The 20,191-nt window shown below is 37.8% G+C and overlaps 2 protein-coding genes across 2 annotated transcripts; both read right to left on the bottom strand.

Annotated features, from left to right (window-relative positions):
• Positions 1-2,681: 2,681 nt before the first annotated feature.
• On the bottom strand, positions 2,682-3,161 carry LOC138339367 (uncharacterized). Its single transcript, XM_069290961.1, has one exon. It carries the CDS (start codon positions 3,159-3,161, stop codon positions 2,682-2,684), a length of 480 nt encoding a protein of 159 aa, XP_069147062.1.
• Positions 3,162-16,982: 13,821 nt separating this feature from the next.
• Positions 16,983-18,487, bottom strand: LOC101250789 (uncharacterized). Its single transcript, XM_069291438.1, has one exon. The coding sequence runs from the start codon at positions 18,213-18,215 to the stop codon at positions 16,983-16,985; it is 1,233 nt and encodes a 410-aa protein (XP_069147539.1). The 5' UTR covers positions 18,216-18,487.
• Between the last annotated feature and the right edge of the window lie 1,704 nt (positions 18,488-20,191).

The following is a 20,191-nucleotide window of genomic DNA, read 5'->3' as shown; positions in this document are numbered from 1 at the left end:
CGTAAAGCTCACTCACTTTCCTAATCTAAATTTTGCATGTCCACAGAATTGACCTTCTACAATCATGTTGTTAGGAAAGAGCTATTCTTAATTATACATGTCCTTGGTGTGTGCTTGCATATACCAATACTTAGTACAAGTGTGTACTAACCCTATACAACTATAAACTTTTAGGTGCATGCACAAGTCGATGCTAGAGCTACAATAAACGCTGCAGCTATCAGGATGTCGAGCATTCATCTAGACTTGGTAGGCCCTCATGCTTTCAAGAATGCTTGCCTATTTACATTTTAGCTTAGTTGTAGGATTGAGCTATTGGAGTATGTTCCAGTAGCGTTTCTTTCCCGTTTTTCTTTAGATATTGCATTGGTGTCATTTTGGCAAGTACATCTTTATCGTTATAATAAACTGCTTCTTTCATTTGATGATCTTAATGTAAGATGGCTGATGGTGAACAATTATTTATGTAATAGAATGTTTAGTAAGCATGTCAGGAAACAAAAAGTTTTAAATTTTTTGCTAAAATTAACCTAGATGAAGTAAGAATGACGTATGTAGGCTTCTTTGTGACCTCTGAGAGGTCAATGACGTCGGTCTCGTGTAGGGTCTAGATTATGGTCGTGACATGGAACCCCATTGACAAGCCGTTGTGAGTCGATGGACTTTCCCCCATCCGTCCTGCATATTTGTAGGTAAGTTCAGAGACTTGTACAGGCAAGGTCTTCTTCAAATTTGCTAAGTGTGGGACGACGGTGGCATTGACGCCCCGTCGATCCACACATGGGATGTCCCTTGTCCCGTCGATGCACACTGTCTAGGCAGTGCTGTCTCAACCTGCTGGGGTCCTCCTCAAGTGACCTTGATTGGTCTTAGGGGAGTCGTACCCGGACATTTAGACCATGAAACAGAACAAACACCTATTATCTACTCTTTTACCACTTTTCATAAATTTCCAACTCCTAAAAGCTAGTCAAATAGGCTAAGGCATACTAACAACCATTTGAACCAACTTTCGGACGTCATGGACGTTTTTGGACATTTTGGTTCTTAAACTTCCTAAATGACCTACATTAATCAAAATGGACTTAAAAAAAGTAATTAAACCTTATGACACCTATTTTAGGCTTTACGACACGTCTTGGATTGTCAAAGTATTACATTATCCCCCCCCCCTTACGAACACTCATCCCCAAATGACACTAAAATTCTTTTGAAGGAAGGAATAGACTCAAGACTAGAATCCCAACAAATCAACAATATCAAAGCAACATAAATCATATCGTTTTCACAAGGCAAATTTCACAACTCAAATTATCACACATAAGTCTCAAAACACTTCATCATGAGGTATTTCCTTCTCATAACACACATGAGCTCAACATACATTACATGAGTCAATTTGCACAGAATCAATTTATCAACATGCTACATATAATTTCATAAATACTCACCTTATGAAAATTCACAACATAACTCAAAACAAGCAAAAAGTAAAATTTCAAATCCAAAGGCACTATTCACTGTAACTTCATTGTGAAATATTCAAAATGCATATTTTGCAAAACTTCACCCAAAATTCAAGAAAATTAAATTCTTATTCATATTTATATTATTAAAAAATGACTAACATCAATTATAAAAAATGTGAGGGTAACAGGACTTCATCTCTGCCTCGGCCTCCCATCTTGCACCCTCTTCTTCCATGACACCTTTACAGAAATCACCTCTTTATTCCGTAACTTCTTGACTTTCCTATCAAGAATTTGAATCAGATTTTCCTCATAAGAGAGGTTATCCTTGACACATAGACTCTCAATAGGAAGAATGGACTCAGGATCACCGATACACTTCTTCAACATGGAAACATGGAAAACCGGATGATTCATTAGGGAGTTCCAATTCATAGTAAACCTTACAAACCCTTTTTAAAATTTCATAGGAACCCACATAAAGAGGGCTCAATTTCCCCTTCATGCAAAATCTAACCACCCCTTTTAATGGAGAAATTTTTGAATACACCTTATCACACTTTTCAAACTCCAAATCTCTCCTCCTATCGGCATAAGACTTATGCTGACTATAGTTCATTTGCAACCGGTTCCTTATTATATGAACCTTCTCTAAGGTCTTATAAATAAAATCAAGACCAAGAAGCGAAGCCTCACCCACTTCAAACCATCCAATAGGAGACCTACACCCCTACCATACAAGGCTTCATACGGAGCCATGGAAATGGATGAATGAAAGCTATTATTGTAAACAAACTCCACCAAAGTCAAATGTTTATCCCAATTCCTTTTAAAATCAATAATGAAAGCCCTAAGAATATCCTTTAGGGTTTGAATAGTGCGTTCCGCTTGACCATCCGTTTGGGGATGAAAAGCGGTACTCAACTTCACCTTAGTACCCAACCCTAAAGACCTCCAAAACCTAGATGTGAAATGTGCACCCCGATCTGATATGATAGATAATGGAATACCATGGCGACACACAATATTATCTATGAAGATCCTAGCATAATCTTCAGTCGAATAAGTAGACTTGACGGGAATACAGCGACCGGACTTAGTCAACCAATCCGCAACGACCCATATAGAATGATATGACCTTTGAGTCAGAGGTAAACCTACTACAAAGTCCACATTGATGTTTTCCCACTTCCAAGTATGAATTTGGATCTCTTATAGTAAGCCACCTGACTTTTGGTGTTCAACCTTTACTTGTAGGCAATTTGGACACTTAGCGACAAACTCGGCTATGTCCCTCTTCAAACCTTCCCACCAATATATTTCCCTTAGGTCATGGCACATTTTTTTCGAATCCGGATGAATAGAGTAGCGGGACCCATGAGATTCTTCAAGGATCCGATCCCTCAACCCATCTGCATCAGGAATACACAATCTCCTTGGTACCTTAACACACCATCTTCCCAAGGAGAATGACTCATTTAACTTGCCGAGAACTGATTCTTTCAACTCCATTGTTGGTTGATCAAGGTGTTGTTTGGACTTCACCTCAACCACTAGAGATGACTCAGAGTTATGATGGACTATGGCACCTCCATTCGGAGAACCTTCCAACCTCACCCCCAACCTAGACAACCAATGAATTTCCTTTGCTAGGTCCTTAGTGGCTTCGTCATCGTGGGATACACTACCCATAGTCAGACGACTTAGGGCATTTGCAACCACATTAGCCTTGCCGGGGTGATAGAGGACACAGATATCATAATCTTTCAACAACTCTAACCACCTCCTTTTCCAGAGGTTACACTCTTTTTGTGGGTAAACACATATTGGAGACTTTTATGGTTGGTAAAGACATCAACATGAACCCCATTTTAGTAATGCCTCAATATTTTCAATGCAAACACCACGGCCGCTAACTCACGATCAAAAGTGGGATAGTTTCTCTTATGTACCTTAAGTTACCTAAAATCATAGGCTATCACCTTGCCATGTTGCATAAGCACACACCCTAAACCAACTCAGATCCATCACAATACACAATAAACCCCTTTGTACCCTCCGGTAAGGTCAACACTGGAGTAAAAATAAGCCTATCTTTCAACAATTGGAAACTTTTCTCACATACCCCCTGACCACTCAAATTTCTTACACTTTTGGATCAAAGTAGCCAAGGGAGATGCAATGGACGGAAAGCCATCCACGAACCTCCGACAATAACCCTCTAGACCTAAGAATTTCCTAATGGGGATTGGAGTCAATGGTCGCGGCCAATTCTTCACTGCCTTTTTTTTCCTTGGGTCTACCTCAACTCCCTCACTAGAGATGATGTGCCCAAGAAATGCCACTGACCTTAACCAAAATGCACACTTGGTATATTTGAAAATAATTGATGATCCTTAAGGGTTTGCAATACTACCCTCAAATAACCCATATGATCACCCTTATTTTTCGAATATACCAAGATTTCGTCAATGAAGACAATGACAAATGAATCTAGGTAGTTTTGAGACACCCTATTCATTAGGTCCATAAACGCCGCCGTAGCATTAGTGACACCGAAAGATATTACCAAGAACTCATAGTTCCCGTACCTAGTCCAAAAGGCCATCTTTGGTACATCCTCACCTCTCACCCTAAGTTGGTGATACCCCGATCTCAAGTAAATTTTTGAAAAGTAGCTCTCCCCTTGGAGTTGATCAAACAAGTCGTCAATCCGAGGAAGAGGGTACTTATTCTTAATGGTGACCTTATTGCGTTGGCGGTAATCAATACACGTTCTCAACGATCCATCCTTCTTCTTTACAAAGAAAGCCGGAGCACCTCACAGAGAAATACTAGGCCTTATAAAACCCTTATCTAGTAAATCCTTCAGTTGAGCCTTCAACTCCTTCAATTTGACTAGAGCCATCCTATAAGGAGGAATTGAAATGGGTTTTGTATCCGGTAGGAAATCAATGCCAAAGTCAATTTCCCATTCGGGAGGAATACTAGGAAGGTTATTAGGAAAAACCTACGAAAATTCACTCACTACGGGGACCGACTCAATGGGAGGAAGTTCGGGTCTAAATCTTAGACTCTTACTATATGATATAGACAACCCTTAGAGATCATTTTGCATGCTTTAGACAAGAGATAATACAACCTCGAGGAAAAGCATTTCCCCCTTTCCACTCAACAACGGGTTCATTTGAATGTTAAACTTTACCACCTTTGTCCTATAATCAATAGAAGCAAAGCAAGCATGCAACCAAACCATATCCAATACAATATCAAAATCAAACATATCAATTTCTACTAAGTCAACATAAGAAACTCTATTGGGAAACATTATAGGACAATTTTTGTACACTCTTTTTGCAACAACCGATTCACCGACCGGAGTAACAATGGATAAAGTAGCGACGGGATCAAGTAAGGCATATACATAAATAGATAAGACTTTCAATATACCAGTCACCACGTCGGGAGAAGTCTCTTGCTCGCCCTTAGAGCAGAGACCATAGAAGCGGTTCTTCTTTGGAGCATCACTAGAACCACTTGCTTGAGCTTGACCAATACCGTTGTCTTGACCCCTCACATTTGGGCGTTCCCTAACCTTATGGCCACTTCTACCACAACCAAAGCAATTATCTGTCCCCTTAAGGCAATCACCATAATGATTCTTGCTACACTTTCCACAAGTTGGCTTCTCATTTGGTGAATTAGTAGCTTATCCCTTCTTAGATTTAGGGTTAGACACCCTATCACCACTAGCTTTTGGGAACTTGGAAGGGACTTGACTTGAAACACGCTTCTTAAATCTAGGATAATCTTGTATATCAAGCCTATTCTTTAAAGAACTTCCATCAAAAGATCTTACCCTCTTAGCATTATTACTCTTCCTCCTAGCCCTTGCCTCCTCTACATGTTTGGCATGCACCATAAGACGAGATATTTTCATGTTGTCGTGTAGCGCAGAATGACACTCCTCGTGCAAATCATCTGACACCCTTATCACAAAGCAACTCATTTCATCTCTAGGGTCGAAAACCAAAGAAGGAGCATATATCGACAACTTAGTGAATTTCGAGGAGTATTCATAAACACTCATACCTCCTTGGGAAGGTTGATGAACTCCACCACTTTTTCCTCCCTCACCTCTCTAGGAAAGAACCGATCAAGAAAAGTCTTCTTAAAGATCTCCCAAGCCAAAGGACCACCTGTCAAGGGAATATTATCCCTCCATTGCACAAATTATGCTTGTGCTACGTCCTAGAGTTGATAGGTGGAAAACCCGCTTTCTCACTTGAGGACAACCCCATAGCCAAAAGTATTTTATAGACTTCATCAATGAATTCTCGGGAGTCTTCATTAACTTTAGACCCATAGAAAGTAGGAGGGTTTATCCAAGTGAAGTCCTTTAGACGGGAAGCCATAGTAGTGACTTGCTGATAAGGACGGGGCACAACCTCCCGGTTTGCTTTGGCTGTTATAGCTTGGGCTTGAGTCGTGGACACTTGTGTTTGAGTAGTTATAGCTTGGGCCATTTGGAGAAGAGCGGCCCTTATATTCTCATTCGTCAAATAAGGAGGATTGACCGGTGCATGCTCCATTTTAGCATCTTCTTCAAGTGGAGGAACTTGATCATCATGGGAGGAGTTCCTGCATTGGCAATTTCCTTTTCGAGCCGCATTCCTTCGAGTGTTCGTTTTTCCTATCAGCACAACAATATGATTAGATGCAAAAGCACACCATAAGTATACTCTAACGGCATGATATAGGATTTCCAAGAAAGGCATCACATAGGTTCCTATGCATAAGTGTGGCATGCTTCACAATTATTAATACAAATATACATAGACGTGGTAAAGTGAGAGACATAACTCAACTATATTCAACCTCATGCTATGATACCAAGTTTGTCACATCCGGGTTTACCTATTAGACCTAATTGGTGTCGACATCCTCTTTGAGGACTAATATTAGCCTCTTAGGCTCATGTCATTACATTCATAGGTTGAAAATCCGAAAAATATAAAACTTTTCATTAAATCTACTTGGAGGTTTACATGGACCTCTACAAACACATAATATAATCGTTTCGAGTACACATAGACCCTTCGTATAGGAAGGTTACATAGACTTCTACTTTTATTGCACATACGATCATGACAATATGGGCATAGCACTACATCAAATGTAAAGAAGCTACATATAGGCCTATACAAGTCGTACAAAATGTAAGTGGAATGAATATAAAAGACTTATAAAAAAAAGGAACTTCATAGGCAAGATGTACGCATCGCCCTCGGAAAGTGAGGACCTACCCACTTGGATGATAACGAATATCCGAGCCTTTGTCAAGTCGTCCCGAATGAGCCTTCAACGACCGTAACTTAAAATGTTTTTGAAAGGTAAGAAAATGAAGTTAGTAATCCACATATACTTAGTTTAAGGTCATATGCACATATAAAAGCAAAACATGCTAAAAAGGTGCATTTAGTTAAAACATGCCATTTTACCCTTTTAAAAGTCCAATGCGAAGTCAAGCAAGTCATATCGACTAACCAAACATGCTTACTAACTCAAACAAGTAATACATATCCCAACATGCTTGAACCCATGATTTACTACAACCCTATAATCATGGAATAAAATCACAAGTATGAATAAGAGTCGATTACATCATCATAAACAAGACAACTACTCATGAATCCTTATCAAGTCAAAAAGTGCAATGACCAAGCAAAGTCTCATAATTACTCAATCAAGTTGCCTCAACAATAAACCATAACCAATGTCCAACTTCACATAACATAACTTTTAGATATACATTTCATCTTATGTTAACAATATAACCCAATGTATACTCATAAGTGAACTAACCAACATATAGTATCAACAATGTGCAAAGTTCATCAATGGCATATCATATATCACCATAACATAAACATATATAAGAACATCCTCCTAAGAATCCCCTCAAGGCTAAGTGGTGCAATGCATAGGTAGAGTCTCATACCCCTACCTTGACTAAGCTAGACCCCTTAGGTTATCCAAATTAGAGATCAAATCCTTTAATTCATTTTAGCTTTTGGAAACATCTTGGAATAACCAACATACACCACATGAGCTAGTATGGAATCCGGTGTCATGAAACCATACACCGAAGAAGGCGAACTACTTGCCAAGGTAGTACGAAAACATGAAACATAGCAACTACGTGGATCATCTAGAAAATATTCCTATGGGAGCAACATAGTTAAAGAACTATGAGATATAGTTGGGACCCTCTTTATGCGCCATGAATTATAGTCTCCAATCTTAAGTGTAATGTAGTGCTCTTACCTTCCCTATGTGGGAAGGGAAACTCCTCAATCTAGTTCACTTGTTGCTAAGCTAGAGTCCCTTTTTGAAATGTCATTAAACCTTTAATTATCAATCATAGCTTAGTATTGGTCATAGGTTCTACCCCTTGTATAATCATCATCATCAATAGCTCCATAAGAATTGTATGAGTATAAATTCTTTCATCACAATTCATATAGGTGAGGTTAACACATTACACATCAATTCATAATAAGGCACATTGGTATACATTACCATCCTTATAGAATTTACATATTAATCAACCTCACAACATAATCAAGACATTTAAATTCAACATCATACCACCCATTCATCCTAATATATAAAATCATGACTTAACCACAACTAATCACAATTGGAAGTAAAGATAGAGATTTAAGACTTACCCAGTCTTCCACGTAGTTCATCATCAAGGCCTTACTATAAACCCTCAATTAATTCCAGTTTAGACGTTCAACATCATAATTCAATATTCAACATGATAACAAGAATAGAATTAACAATATAGCACAATTCAACACTGGATCATAACTTAAATTAACATGCCTAGGTAAAGTAACCTTCTAACCTAGATTATCTTCTCAAAACTAGCATGAAAGACTTTAATTTACTCAAATTTTTTAATGATTGTTGTAACTACATCATTTAATAGTGATATAACCATAAGCAAGACAATTGAATCAATCACAACCGAATTTACGTTAAAATAAAACTTAGGGTTAGGGGTTAAAGATCACGTTCTTCGATTTGAATCAGAACAATACAATTAATCATAATCAAGTTCAATTGCATGTTAATCTATTCATTATATTTTATATAAACCATAAACAACTCATTTCACAACATCAATTTCGTAATTGGATGGAACCCACATGAAAACTCAACTTTTGAAATCCATTTTGAACGAACCCTTTGAGGAAAGAGTATCAAAGTTAAATTAAATCCCATACCTTAATGTTTTGATGAAGAATCTATGGTGAATTTTTCCCTTTCCATACCCCAAACCCCATTCCTTGCTAGTCGTCGATTGCGAGTTCAAGTAGAGAGAGAAAGAAGAGAGAAGGAAGAGAGTTTATTTTGTGAGGTGTAATTAGTTTAATTTGGGTTGGGGACTTTATATAGGAGTTAAATTAGTTAATTAGGATTCCCTTAATCCCTAAATAACCACTAAAAACTTAATTAATTAAATGAGATAACTTTAATACGTGCAGGAAAGACATGACCCTCACAGACAGAACCCCGTTGATGAGCCGTATGTGAGTCGAACTATCCCCCCTCCATCCTGCACATCCATAGGTAAGTTCTAAGACTTGTGCAGACGAGGGCTTACTCAAATTGTCTAAGTGTGGGACGATGGTGGCATCGATGCCCCGTTGATCCACACACAGGTCGTCCCTTGTCCCGTCGATACACTACCTAGGCAATGTTGTCTCAATCTGATGGGGTCCTCCTCAATGGACCTTGGTTGGTCCTTGGGGATTCGTACTCGAACTTTTCGACCATTAAAAAACACAAACACCTATTATCTACTCTTTTACCACTTTTTATAAATTTCTAACACTTAAAAGCTAGCCAAATAGGCTGAGGCACACTAATACCCCTTTGAACCAACTTTCGAACGTCATTGACGTTCTTCGACATTTTTGTTCTTAAACTTCCTAAATGACCTACATTCAGTACCTAGACCCTCATGACACCTATGTTATGCTTTAGACACGTCTTGGATGTTCAAAGTGTTACAATGACTCACCGTGATACCACACTACAACGTATAGACAAAAACAACTTACACACAATGAGAAAGGTCTAATGATATTTCCCTTAGTTTGCTATAACTATGAGTCGGAATAGCCGATGCAACCTGAACCAGGTCCTCATAAGAAATAAAATCTTTACGGAAAATATACTTTAAGCACTAGGTCCTTATTACCCAAGTCTATCCTAAACACCTATCATCTTGGCGGGAAAATTTCATCATAAGTAACCCATCAATCACCTCTTGATTTGACAATAGTCTTTTGGACTTACCTAGACTTAAAAATCATAAAAAAAGATCCATCATTATGACTCTACTTCGAAGTTATCAGTGTTCGAGAGGTAGATACGAAAGAATTCTAGAATAAATGCCTCCAGATTGAGATATAGTAAATGCAGAAATCTAGCTCTAGAATTTAAGGAATTTAAGAAAGTATTTCCTATCGATTTTTTTGGTATGCCTCCGGATTGAGATATAGATTTCTGCATTTACTTGGAACCGGGCACTGGCCCTATCTCCATTCCTCCTTATTGCATGGCTCTGGTAGAATTGGGAGAAATTAAGGCTCAAATCCAGGAAGTTCTTGATAAAGTTTTCATCCCTCTTACTCCTTCCCTGTGGGGTGCTCCGATTTTTGTTGAGAAGAAGGATAACAGTATGAGGATGTGCATATCAACAGTTGAATAGGGTCACCGTTCGAAATAAGTATATGTTGCCTCGGATAGATGATCTCTTTAACCAATTTCAGGGTGCATCAATATTATCTAAAATTATTCTAAGGTTTTGTTACCATCACTTAAAGATTAGACCCGGGGATGTACCAAAGATGGCGTTCATGAACCGCTATGGGCACTATGAGTTTTGTGTGATCTTTTTTGGGTTGACCATGTGCCTGTATCTTTCATTAGTTTGATGAATAGTGTGTTGAAACCATTTCTGGATTCTTTTTTCATCGTCTTCATTGACAACATTTTGGTTTATTCGCAGAGTAAGGATGAGAATTTTGAGCATCTAACAATTACTTATCCTCAACAACAAGCTCAATATTAATCAATTGAAGTTCCATAAGAAGGCACTCACAATATCAGAACACCACATAAAGTTCATTAATGATAAATATGTGCAATGCAATGGAATTCAATATCAAGTATAGTGATGTATTTCTGACTTAGTTATACACACTCACTGTCTCTCAATCCGGGACCAATGAGGGACATATTAGTCGATTCATCTGTCGTAGCGCGCAACACACCCCTCGATAATAGTATCCGTTGCGGCGTGTGATACGTCCCTCAAAATTTCACATCCTCTTTAATTTCTTATTTCTTTCTCATTTCACTTAACACTTGTTATAACCATGTCTTAGGACAATGCAAATGACATGTTTACACAAATAATGAGGATATGAACATTTTCATAATAATAGACACTTCACAACAACACAATTGTGATACAACATCAATAATTAGTCAATAAACCTTTCAAACATTCTCAAACACATCACACACCAACAATTAATTACATTTTCTTTATTACCCCTTTTTTATCATTAGAATTATTTAATATGGACAAGTAAACTCATCATGAAGTCCCATTCCTCCCCAAAACATACAAAAAGGAAATATACGATTCTATACACTTAACAAGAGTTTAGAAACCTACTTGTCTCAAATAGTCAAACAATCACTCTGGGACTTGAGTTTTCCCCTATTCATTGTGCTTCCAAATCAGTACAATATGTTCAAGTAAATAACTGCATTAAGATTTAGAAACTAACAATACTTATATTACTATACATCTACTTTATACCCAAAAACACACTCAAAACTATAATCATGTCTCTAAATATTGATGTCAATTAACATACAAATCTCATATTTCTTAAATTCAAGCCTAGAGTTTAGCCTTAATTTCTTTGAATAACATAAATATAATAGTGTTCAAATAACACAATACAACTAATATTTAGTTACTGTATTAATATATAAAAACTTGACTCAGACAATTAGATAAGTTAAAACGTGAAACTCATTGTTCGGAAACCTAATTCTCCTTACAGAAACAATTTCCAGCAACAACTATATTTAATGTCCCAACCATTAACTATCCACTCATTGGCCAATGATTAAACCTCCATGTCACCAATTTGTTTTTGGTAATAGTCATGAAAATAATTGTGTTACAATGCACCAACCATTTTGTCAACCAAATTTATAATTATGTTCTGTCCTATATAGGCGAGTTCTAACATTGGTCATCAGTTAAAAAGACTTCTATGCGAAAGAATTATTAATACATGCAAGACACTATTCAAGAATTGTTATTTTAATTAGATTTTACCTCATTTTTTGCCTATGGTTCCCACATCCCTAGTTATGGAGTTTAGTTACCCATAGTCATAATCAAAATATTCAAATATATTATATAAGAATTCATGTACTTACTTCAATGAGAAAGAGTAAAATTCGAAAGTTTGCTTGATTAATCACCAATAATCACTTGCAAGAATCTCAAAGTAATCAATAATCTCACAAAAATTCTAATGATAATCAAAAGTCTAACAATACAGTGTCTACAATACGGAGTCTAACTAATAATACAGAGTCTAACCTCAAAAATGAGGTTTTTTGAACTATTTATAGAAAATAAAAACCTAATTAAACAAGGACTCTATTTGCTGGAAATCTGTCAAAACGCGGCTGGGTCGACGGACCTCGCGACGGATCATCGTGGTCACGAAGGACTGTCATGGACTCCTCGTCCCATACTTGTGAAATTTCTTCAGCTGCTCTCTTCATTACCCTCGACGGAAAGTATGACGGACCGTCATAGAAACGACGGTCCGTCGAGGGTCTTCATTCCAAAACACTTAAACTCTTTGAATATGGGTAGTGGGATTACTTCTCTGAACTTCATGATGAACCTGCAGGACGAACCGTCATAGACACGACGGATCGTCATGAACTTCGTAACCCCACACTTGGTCAGACTTCCACATCTAACTTCAGCAGCTGCACCACGCTGCCACCTACGGACCGTCACAAGCATGACGGACCGTCACAAGCTCCGTAGGTGGTATGTTCTGTATTTCTTCGCTCAAAAACCTCCGCATTCATCTTTGGACAGATATCCTGCAAATAAGGAGAAACTTATATAAAAATTAGCAAAAAAAGGCTTTTGGACACACTAAACTTAAGGAAAAAGTATTAATAATACTGTGAAACACCAATATATCAACACCCTCAACTTAAATTTATTGTTTGTCCTCAAGCGACGCACTATGACTCACTAAACAATATTTGTACAATAGTATCCATGTTTTATCCTTTGCAATCATTTGGCTATCAATCCCGATTAATCTTATCATATTTATGCATGCTATCACTATTAGGCTTGAATTACATGGAATAACACCATGACACAGACTCACCATGCACTAACACCTATTCTCTTCAATTTCTCACCGAGGTGCTAATATTTACTGTAGTGCAACTAGTGTCCTCACTTCAAAACAAAATCCTCATTTTTCACACAATGATTTCAGTTTGAGTATAAGGATTACTTTTCAACACTCACTCTCAGAACAAATTTACACTCAGTCATACCTATTGCCATAAGCTTGCCCTTATTTTCACTGCTTTAAGTTCGCTATACAACCCTTAGGATCACGATATGACTTTCTTAGCTTGTAACATAGGCTCAGGGTCAGGTAGGGTATATTTAGGCGTACTTTAGTGACTTTTTTCCTTCCTTGACATATCGGCTAAACATATCGTTTTCTATCATTTTATCTCGCCCTGTTTCTCATATTCCTTCACCTTGCTATTTTCTCTTCTGTCTTCATTTGTGTAAGTGACTCTCTTATTTTCTTGCTTGTATTTCTTGTATATTTTTCTTTTTTTTTACTTTTCTTTCAACTAATTCTTGAGTCACTTTACTTTTGTTCTTTCTCTCTCTTTGTTCTTTCAACCCACTTTCCAGAGCATTCCTCATACTAGCCACCCTCAACTCATGGCTTTGCCATGAGTCAAAGTACACAATTCCCAAAGTTGGGTCAGGGCCATAACGAAGGTTATTTACTGCATTAGCCACCCTCAACTTATGCTTTTGGCATAAGTTGAGGTGCACAAGTCCAAGGAGGGACCAGGGCCAACACATTATTCCCAGAAAAGATCAGTTGGGGTGAAAAAGAAAGGTCTAATTTAAGCTCAAATCATTTGGATAAAAAAAGGATAAATTTCATTTGGTTTTCTTTTATTTAGGCTAAAAATGGGCTATATTGAATAAGGGCCTATGATCCTTACGTAATTGTCTATTACGGCTTACTTTTAGCAGGACTAACCAGGCAAGTTCTGACTCAGTACAAATAGTGGACTATTCAAATATTCCTCACACTCACTTTACATCTCATCACTCTACCAGATTATCAGACACCTAGTTCGAATTTTAGACTTAGGGTAATGCAATGGTGTACCTCTATGTCATGCTTAGAGCCACACATTTATCAGTTACTATGCCTAGTCGTGCATCATTTTCCAATTTATCAGGATATCATTTTAGCCATTATGCTCCAGAATTAAACTATGTATAAAAGATATAGACATGCCGGTTCAACAGAAAAAGTAATTAGTCTTTTAGGGAAAAAGAACACAGGCAAGAAAACCCCAAAAGAGGATAGTGAATTGGGCTACTCAGACTTCACCCTAGCACTCACTTTCCATTTACCCCACCCCCAAGAAAAAAAACATGCAATTGTCCCCAATGCATAAAAAAATTTAAATACTAGAGTGGTAGGTGAAGCAAACTCGTGGCGCAAAGCGCCGTCGATCAGCAAGCTGGTGGGTCCGGTTTCCCGGAACCCACGTCCTCTGCAATCTGGACACCCTCAGTGGTGTTCTCAGCAACAAACGCACTATCAGCAGTGCTTCCCGCTATCTCCACAGTTCGGGAGCTAGACACCCCAGCCGCTAACTCTCCTGCTCTCATATGGTGCGCCGCCTCCTCAGCAAGTGAGACTCTCCTCGCAGCCTCCATCTCACGGCGCTCCTTTTTTTATGCTCGCGCCTTGCCCTCTGCTCGACCCCTACGCCTCTTGGCATGCTTTTTAGGGGAAGGTGGTGGATTCTATGAGGTAGTGAATAGGGCCGCCAACACTGTGTCTTCAGCAGGCTCGACATAAGGGGCCTTAGACTCAAGCACCTTAGCCCCTAAGATCGTGTCGATATCTGTGCGAAGACTGTCGACCGCAGCCTGAAGATTTGACACATCCACCGGAGGGGCTGGCCGGGCTAGTACCCGCAACTCAAAACTGTCCAAGCGCTGGTGAACCTTAGCGATCTTCCGCTCTGTATACTGGATCATTTTCCGCTCCAAGCGCTCTTCAGTCTCGGTAATGCACCTCTGCATCCACGGCTTGATATGATGCAGAAGTGTAGCCATTTGCACCTCTAATTTTTGGACCCTAGCAAGAGGGACAAGCGCGGGTAAAGGGGATGTGCGAGAGGAGCTCGGGGCAGTGCTACTACCCGGGATAGACTCGACCGAGGTAGTGTCAGTGGACGCCGCCTGCGTAGCCATGCGGGCCTTGGCTACCATATCAGGCAGATCGTCATCAAGTGGGGGCAGCTCTGGACGGGGCCCTCTGCGTGGAGCCAACTCATTGGCCTCATCTCTGATGAAGCCGACAACAACAGTGCCCTGCGGGGTCTTGAGCTGATCAACGTGCCATATAGGCACACCTGCGGACCTGCAGAGAGAAAAGATCATGCACGGGAAAGGGTAAGTAGTTGTAACCTTAAAATCCCTCTCGTGCATGACTGCCCGTAGAAGCCATGGGAAATCAACCTCGAACCCGACTATCATCGCCGCCATCAGTACTGCTCGATCCCATGTAACGATATTATCAGCGGCTGTGGGGGAAGGCAGTGGCGGACAATCAACCACAAGAACTTCGCTGTGAAAGTTAGGTTGTTCTTCTTGATGGCCCCTTTGGCTCGGTCACCCAGTCGGCACCCTCTCCATCAACTGACAGGTTCAGGGCCATCCACCACATGGTGGTTTCTCTCAGCGATGGCTCGTGCAGGAACTGGCCATCTTTAACAAGCTGCCATCGGTAGTCAAACTCGGTAGTGAGAGGGGTCCGATCAGCATCAACACTCTCGCCGTATAGAAACCTGCGGATGGCAGGCAGGAAAATATCGACCTGAACGCCCCGTACTCGGACCTTCTCTAGTGGGGCCTGTTTGGCGGGGGCAGCCCGCCTATCAATCTGTGATCGTAGAGTCGCTACGTAGGATGCATAAAACTCTCGGACCATTTTTTCACTATAACGTCCCAATGGACGTGCTGTCCACTCCAGGCGATGTCTGCTGAAGAGATTGTGGATCTCAGGCATCATCGGGAGACTCCCTGTAAGGGCCTACCGCTCCAATGTGAGTGTTCGAGTCATAACTCCTTTGTCATTTAGGAACTTAGCATCGGGTTAGACTTGAAATTGCACGTCGATACACCACTGGTTGGGCTGGTCAATAGCTGGGGTGATGGCATGAGCTGGTGAACCTGATGTGGATTCCGAACTGTCAGCCTCATCAAACGAGGTCGACGCTGCAGCGGTGGCGGGTGCGGAAACCTCAAAAGAGCCGGAGGCTTCCTCCGACCACGAAACTCCTAAGGAGCCAGACGCTCCTTTTTTATTGGTGGCTGACCCAGAAGGTGTGCCGGTCAGTGTGCGCTCCTCATCAGACTGGGAGGCAGTGACTACGCCGGACGCCACCTTTTTGGGTGTAACTCTGGTGGCATGTGAAGCACAGGAAGGGGTGGAAGTGCATGTGGGCACATACTCAGGGTCACGCTTATCATCAGAGCCAATGACCAGGCGGGCAGACGAGGCGACAGTCTTTGATCGCCCGCGTGCATAGACTCGGTCTTGTTTGGGTGCCATAGTAGATAGTACCTTGAAAGGATCAATATTAGTACGAGTAGTGGCAAACAAGACAAGCAAAACCACCTAAAAAATTAAAATAAAATGACATGTCTATAGTAACAGTGACACACGACGGGCTAATTCTAGAGTGGAAGCGGGAAAGAGGAAATATTATAGAGAGAAGAGGATGGTAGAAGATTGATGATTTTATTTATGAGGGGAAACCCTCTATTTATACACATACATAATGACCTTTCATCTTTAGTAAAAGACGATTGGCCTTTACTATTTACACAGTTACTTGACATTTACTATTTACACAGTAACTTGACTCTTACTATTTATGATTAGGACCTACTAACACTATTTACTTTACGACTTTTTACAAGAAGACAAAATAAACTTTGGCCAAATGGACGACAATGACTATGACTAATTTTGTACATATATTTTTATGTCTAATTTACCTTATCTTCTTCTTCTCAGCTTACTCAAGTTGTACGTCTGGAATTATGTCATCACCTTGGTTGCACTTGGAACATATATGGTCTGGATATTTGTGACCAATTAGCTTGCAATATCCTGTCATTAGTTCTTCGGAGATGAATCCTTGTTTTATCGCTCTAGTTGTTGGAGTAGCTTCTGGTTTTAATAAGGATAAAATCCATTTCTGGACTTCCTCCATATCTGTTTGTCTTATCTCTCGTGAATTGGTATATATCATTAAATGATCTCTTGAATAGTAGCTCCATATAGCATTTCCTTGTAGATAGTTGTTGACTAATTCTTGTATGATAGTTGATAATCCAATTATTCTTTTATTTGCATAAAAACTGGGTATCTCAACTTTTGGTATCTCTGGTTGTTGTCCTATGTCTTCCGGTATTATCATTTCTCGTGTTAATCCAATTTTTATTATCTGGATCATTGGTTTTATCTCGTCATAAAGTATCTCAGCTGGTGCCGTATAAAATTTTATAAAAATTAAATTTCCTTTTGTAATTCTTTTGTATATTAAAAAGTCTTTGTGGATCTCCGGGATTCCACTTATCTCTGTACCATCATACGTATATACAGTATTAAGTAATCCATAACTGTAACAGGTTTTAACTAAGTTTGGGTTGGTTTTAGGTTGTGCAATTAACTTGTTATAGCCTTGTAATTTTTTGGTTAAATAAACCTGGGTTTTTTCTGTAGTTGTGGTAGATTTGGGTTTGAGATTTAAAAAAGTCTGAATTTTGTATAGGTTTTCAATATAAGTTTGGGATATATGGTTATATATTTTCTTTTCCTTGTGTAGGCTGGCTGCATATGTAGATGTTTGTGGTGTTGGGGTTTCTACTATCTGTGCCTTTGGAATAAATGGTTTTGTAAATAAGCTGTTTAGGTTTGTATTTTTTGGTGTAGTTTTTTCCATAGCTGCTGTACTTGTACCTGCAACATTAGCAATGTTAATGTTAAGGGTTATAAGGAGTTTCCCAACATCTCCTTCTAGTTCTGGAATTTTTGCGTCTTCCGAACGACATAACTCTGCATGTTGGCGTAGCTCCGCATATTTATAGTCATGCTGCTGACTATTAGCTTTTAGATTTTGTAACTCTTTTCCCATACGGTCCACCTTCGTAGAAAGTGTAGTAATGTCTTTGAGTACTTCTTCTCTTATATCTGGTTCAGTTTGAGTTCTTTTTTCTCGATAGGTAGTCTGCAACAAGATTTTCATCAGTTTTTATAATTTCAATTGTGAATGTAACATTTAATGTATTCAATACTAATCTCCTTATTTCTTTCGTTGTAACTTAATCATCTAACTTTTTTTTTATCCACAATTTTACTTGTGTGTTATCTGTTCTTACAATAAATTTATTGTAAACTATATATGGTACAAATGCTAACAAACATTTATATAATGCAAATAATTCTTTTCTATTTATTTCCCATTTTGCTTGTGCTTCAGTATATGATCCTGAGTAATACCTGCAATGGTGTTCTATCTTTTCCTTGTCATATTTATATTTTAGTACTCCTCCATAACTGTGGTCACTTGAATCTGTTTCAATTATATATGTGAATGTTCTTCTTTCATCAGGAATATATAATTTTGGTAATTTTTTGCATAATTTTTTAATATTTTTTATGTGTTCCTTATCTTTGTTGTCAAAATGATATTCAACATCTTTTTTGAGTTTTTTGTATAATGGTTTAAAATGTTCTGCTAATTTTGGTATATATTCCCTTACTTGATTTACTAATCCTAAGAATGATTGTAATTTCTTTTTTGTATCTATATTTTCATCAATAGTAATTATTTTTTGTACTATGTGTGTTTGCATTTTTATTCCATTTTTATCTATTTGTATTCCTAGAAATTCTATCTGTGGTTTCATAATTTCTGCTTTACTTTTACTTAAACTTATACATGAGTGTTTGATTATATGTATAAATTTTTCTAATAATCTTATATGTTCATCTTGTGTTTTAGAATATAATAATATATCATCTATATATATAACACAATTTTCTAGCTGGCTAAAACAGTTATCCATAAAATGTTGATATCTACCTGGTGCATTTTTATATCAAAATGGTAATACATTCCATTCATAGAATCCTTGCGGTAGTGTGAATGCTGTTAATTGTTTAGATTCTTCTTCTAGTTTTAGATGATAAAATCATGATTTACAGTCAAATTTGCTAAAATAGTTGTATCCTTGTATTTGTCTTATTTTAAGTATTTTATTAGGTATTGGATAGTTATATGTTTTAGTTTTGACATTTAAATTTCTGTAGTCTATAACCATTCTACTTTTGCTTCTTTTTTTTTCACTGTGTTTTATCACTATAAATGCTGGCTTGTATGGTTACTATTACTTTCTTGTATATAATTTTTTTCAGTAATTCATTTATATGTATTTTAAATTCTTGTAAATCATCAAAGTTATATTTTAACGGTTTTTGTGTTATTATACTATTTTCATCTATTATTTCAATTTTTACTTTTGTTTTATGTTTTTCCCATCCTTGTAATGGGTCTTCATTATATAATTGTTCTAGTTGTTCATTGATTATTTTAACTTTGTCTATTGCAAATATAATTATTTCTAGTTGTGATATTTGTTTTTCACTTATATTTTCCATCTCATGGTTTATTTTTTCACTACCTTTAATCCATTCCATAGATTTTCGTTGTTTATTTTTTACTCTTTTTGTTCCTATTTTATGGCCACATGGCGTAGTAAGCCACCAGTGTGTTTTTGTTATTATATGTGGGTAAAATCTATCTAAAAATAGCATTCCTAATAACATATCTTTTGTGCTAAATTCAAAATTATACATTTCTTCTATTGTTAGTATTTTATCCCATATTTGTATTTTTATATTTTTTGCTTTATATTTAATCATACTTCCTTCGTTATTAAATCCTGTTACTACCATAGGTGTTTTTAATTTTTCCCATTTATCTTCTGGTAAGCAATTATATTTACATATATTCGTTTCTGCTCCTGTATCTATCATAGGGGTATAGTATCTGTTGTGATATCCTTCTACAATAATTTTTGCAAGTATAAATATTTTCATTAATCATTTTATCCTTTTTATAATTAGTTTCTTTTTTTGACAAGTTATTCTTAATTGTTCATTTTCTATGCTGTATGGTTTAATCTTTTCTAACTATTTTATTCCTAATATGATATTATG

Source organism: Solanum lycopersicum, chromosome 11 (assembly GCF_036512215.1).
Source record: "Solanum lycopersicum chromosome 11, SLM_r2.1".
Lineage (NCBI taxonomy): Eukaryota > Viridiplantae > Streptophyta > Magnoliopsida > Solanales > Solanaceae > Solanum > Solanum lycopersicum.
Note: the sequence above shows the minus strand (reverse complement) of the source record. Positions and strands in the feature narration are given on the sequence as shown.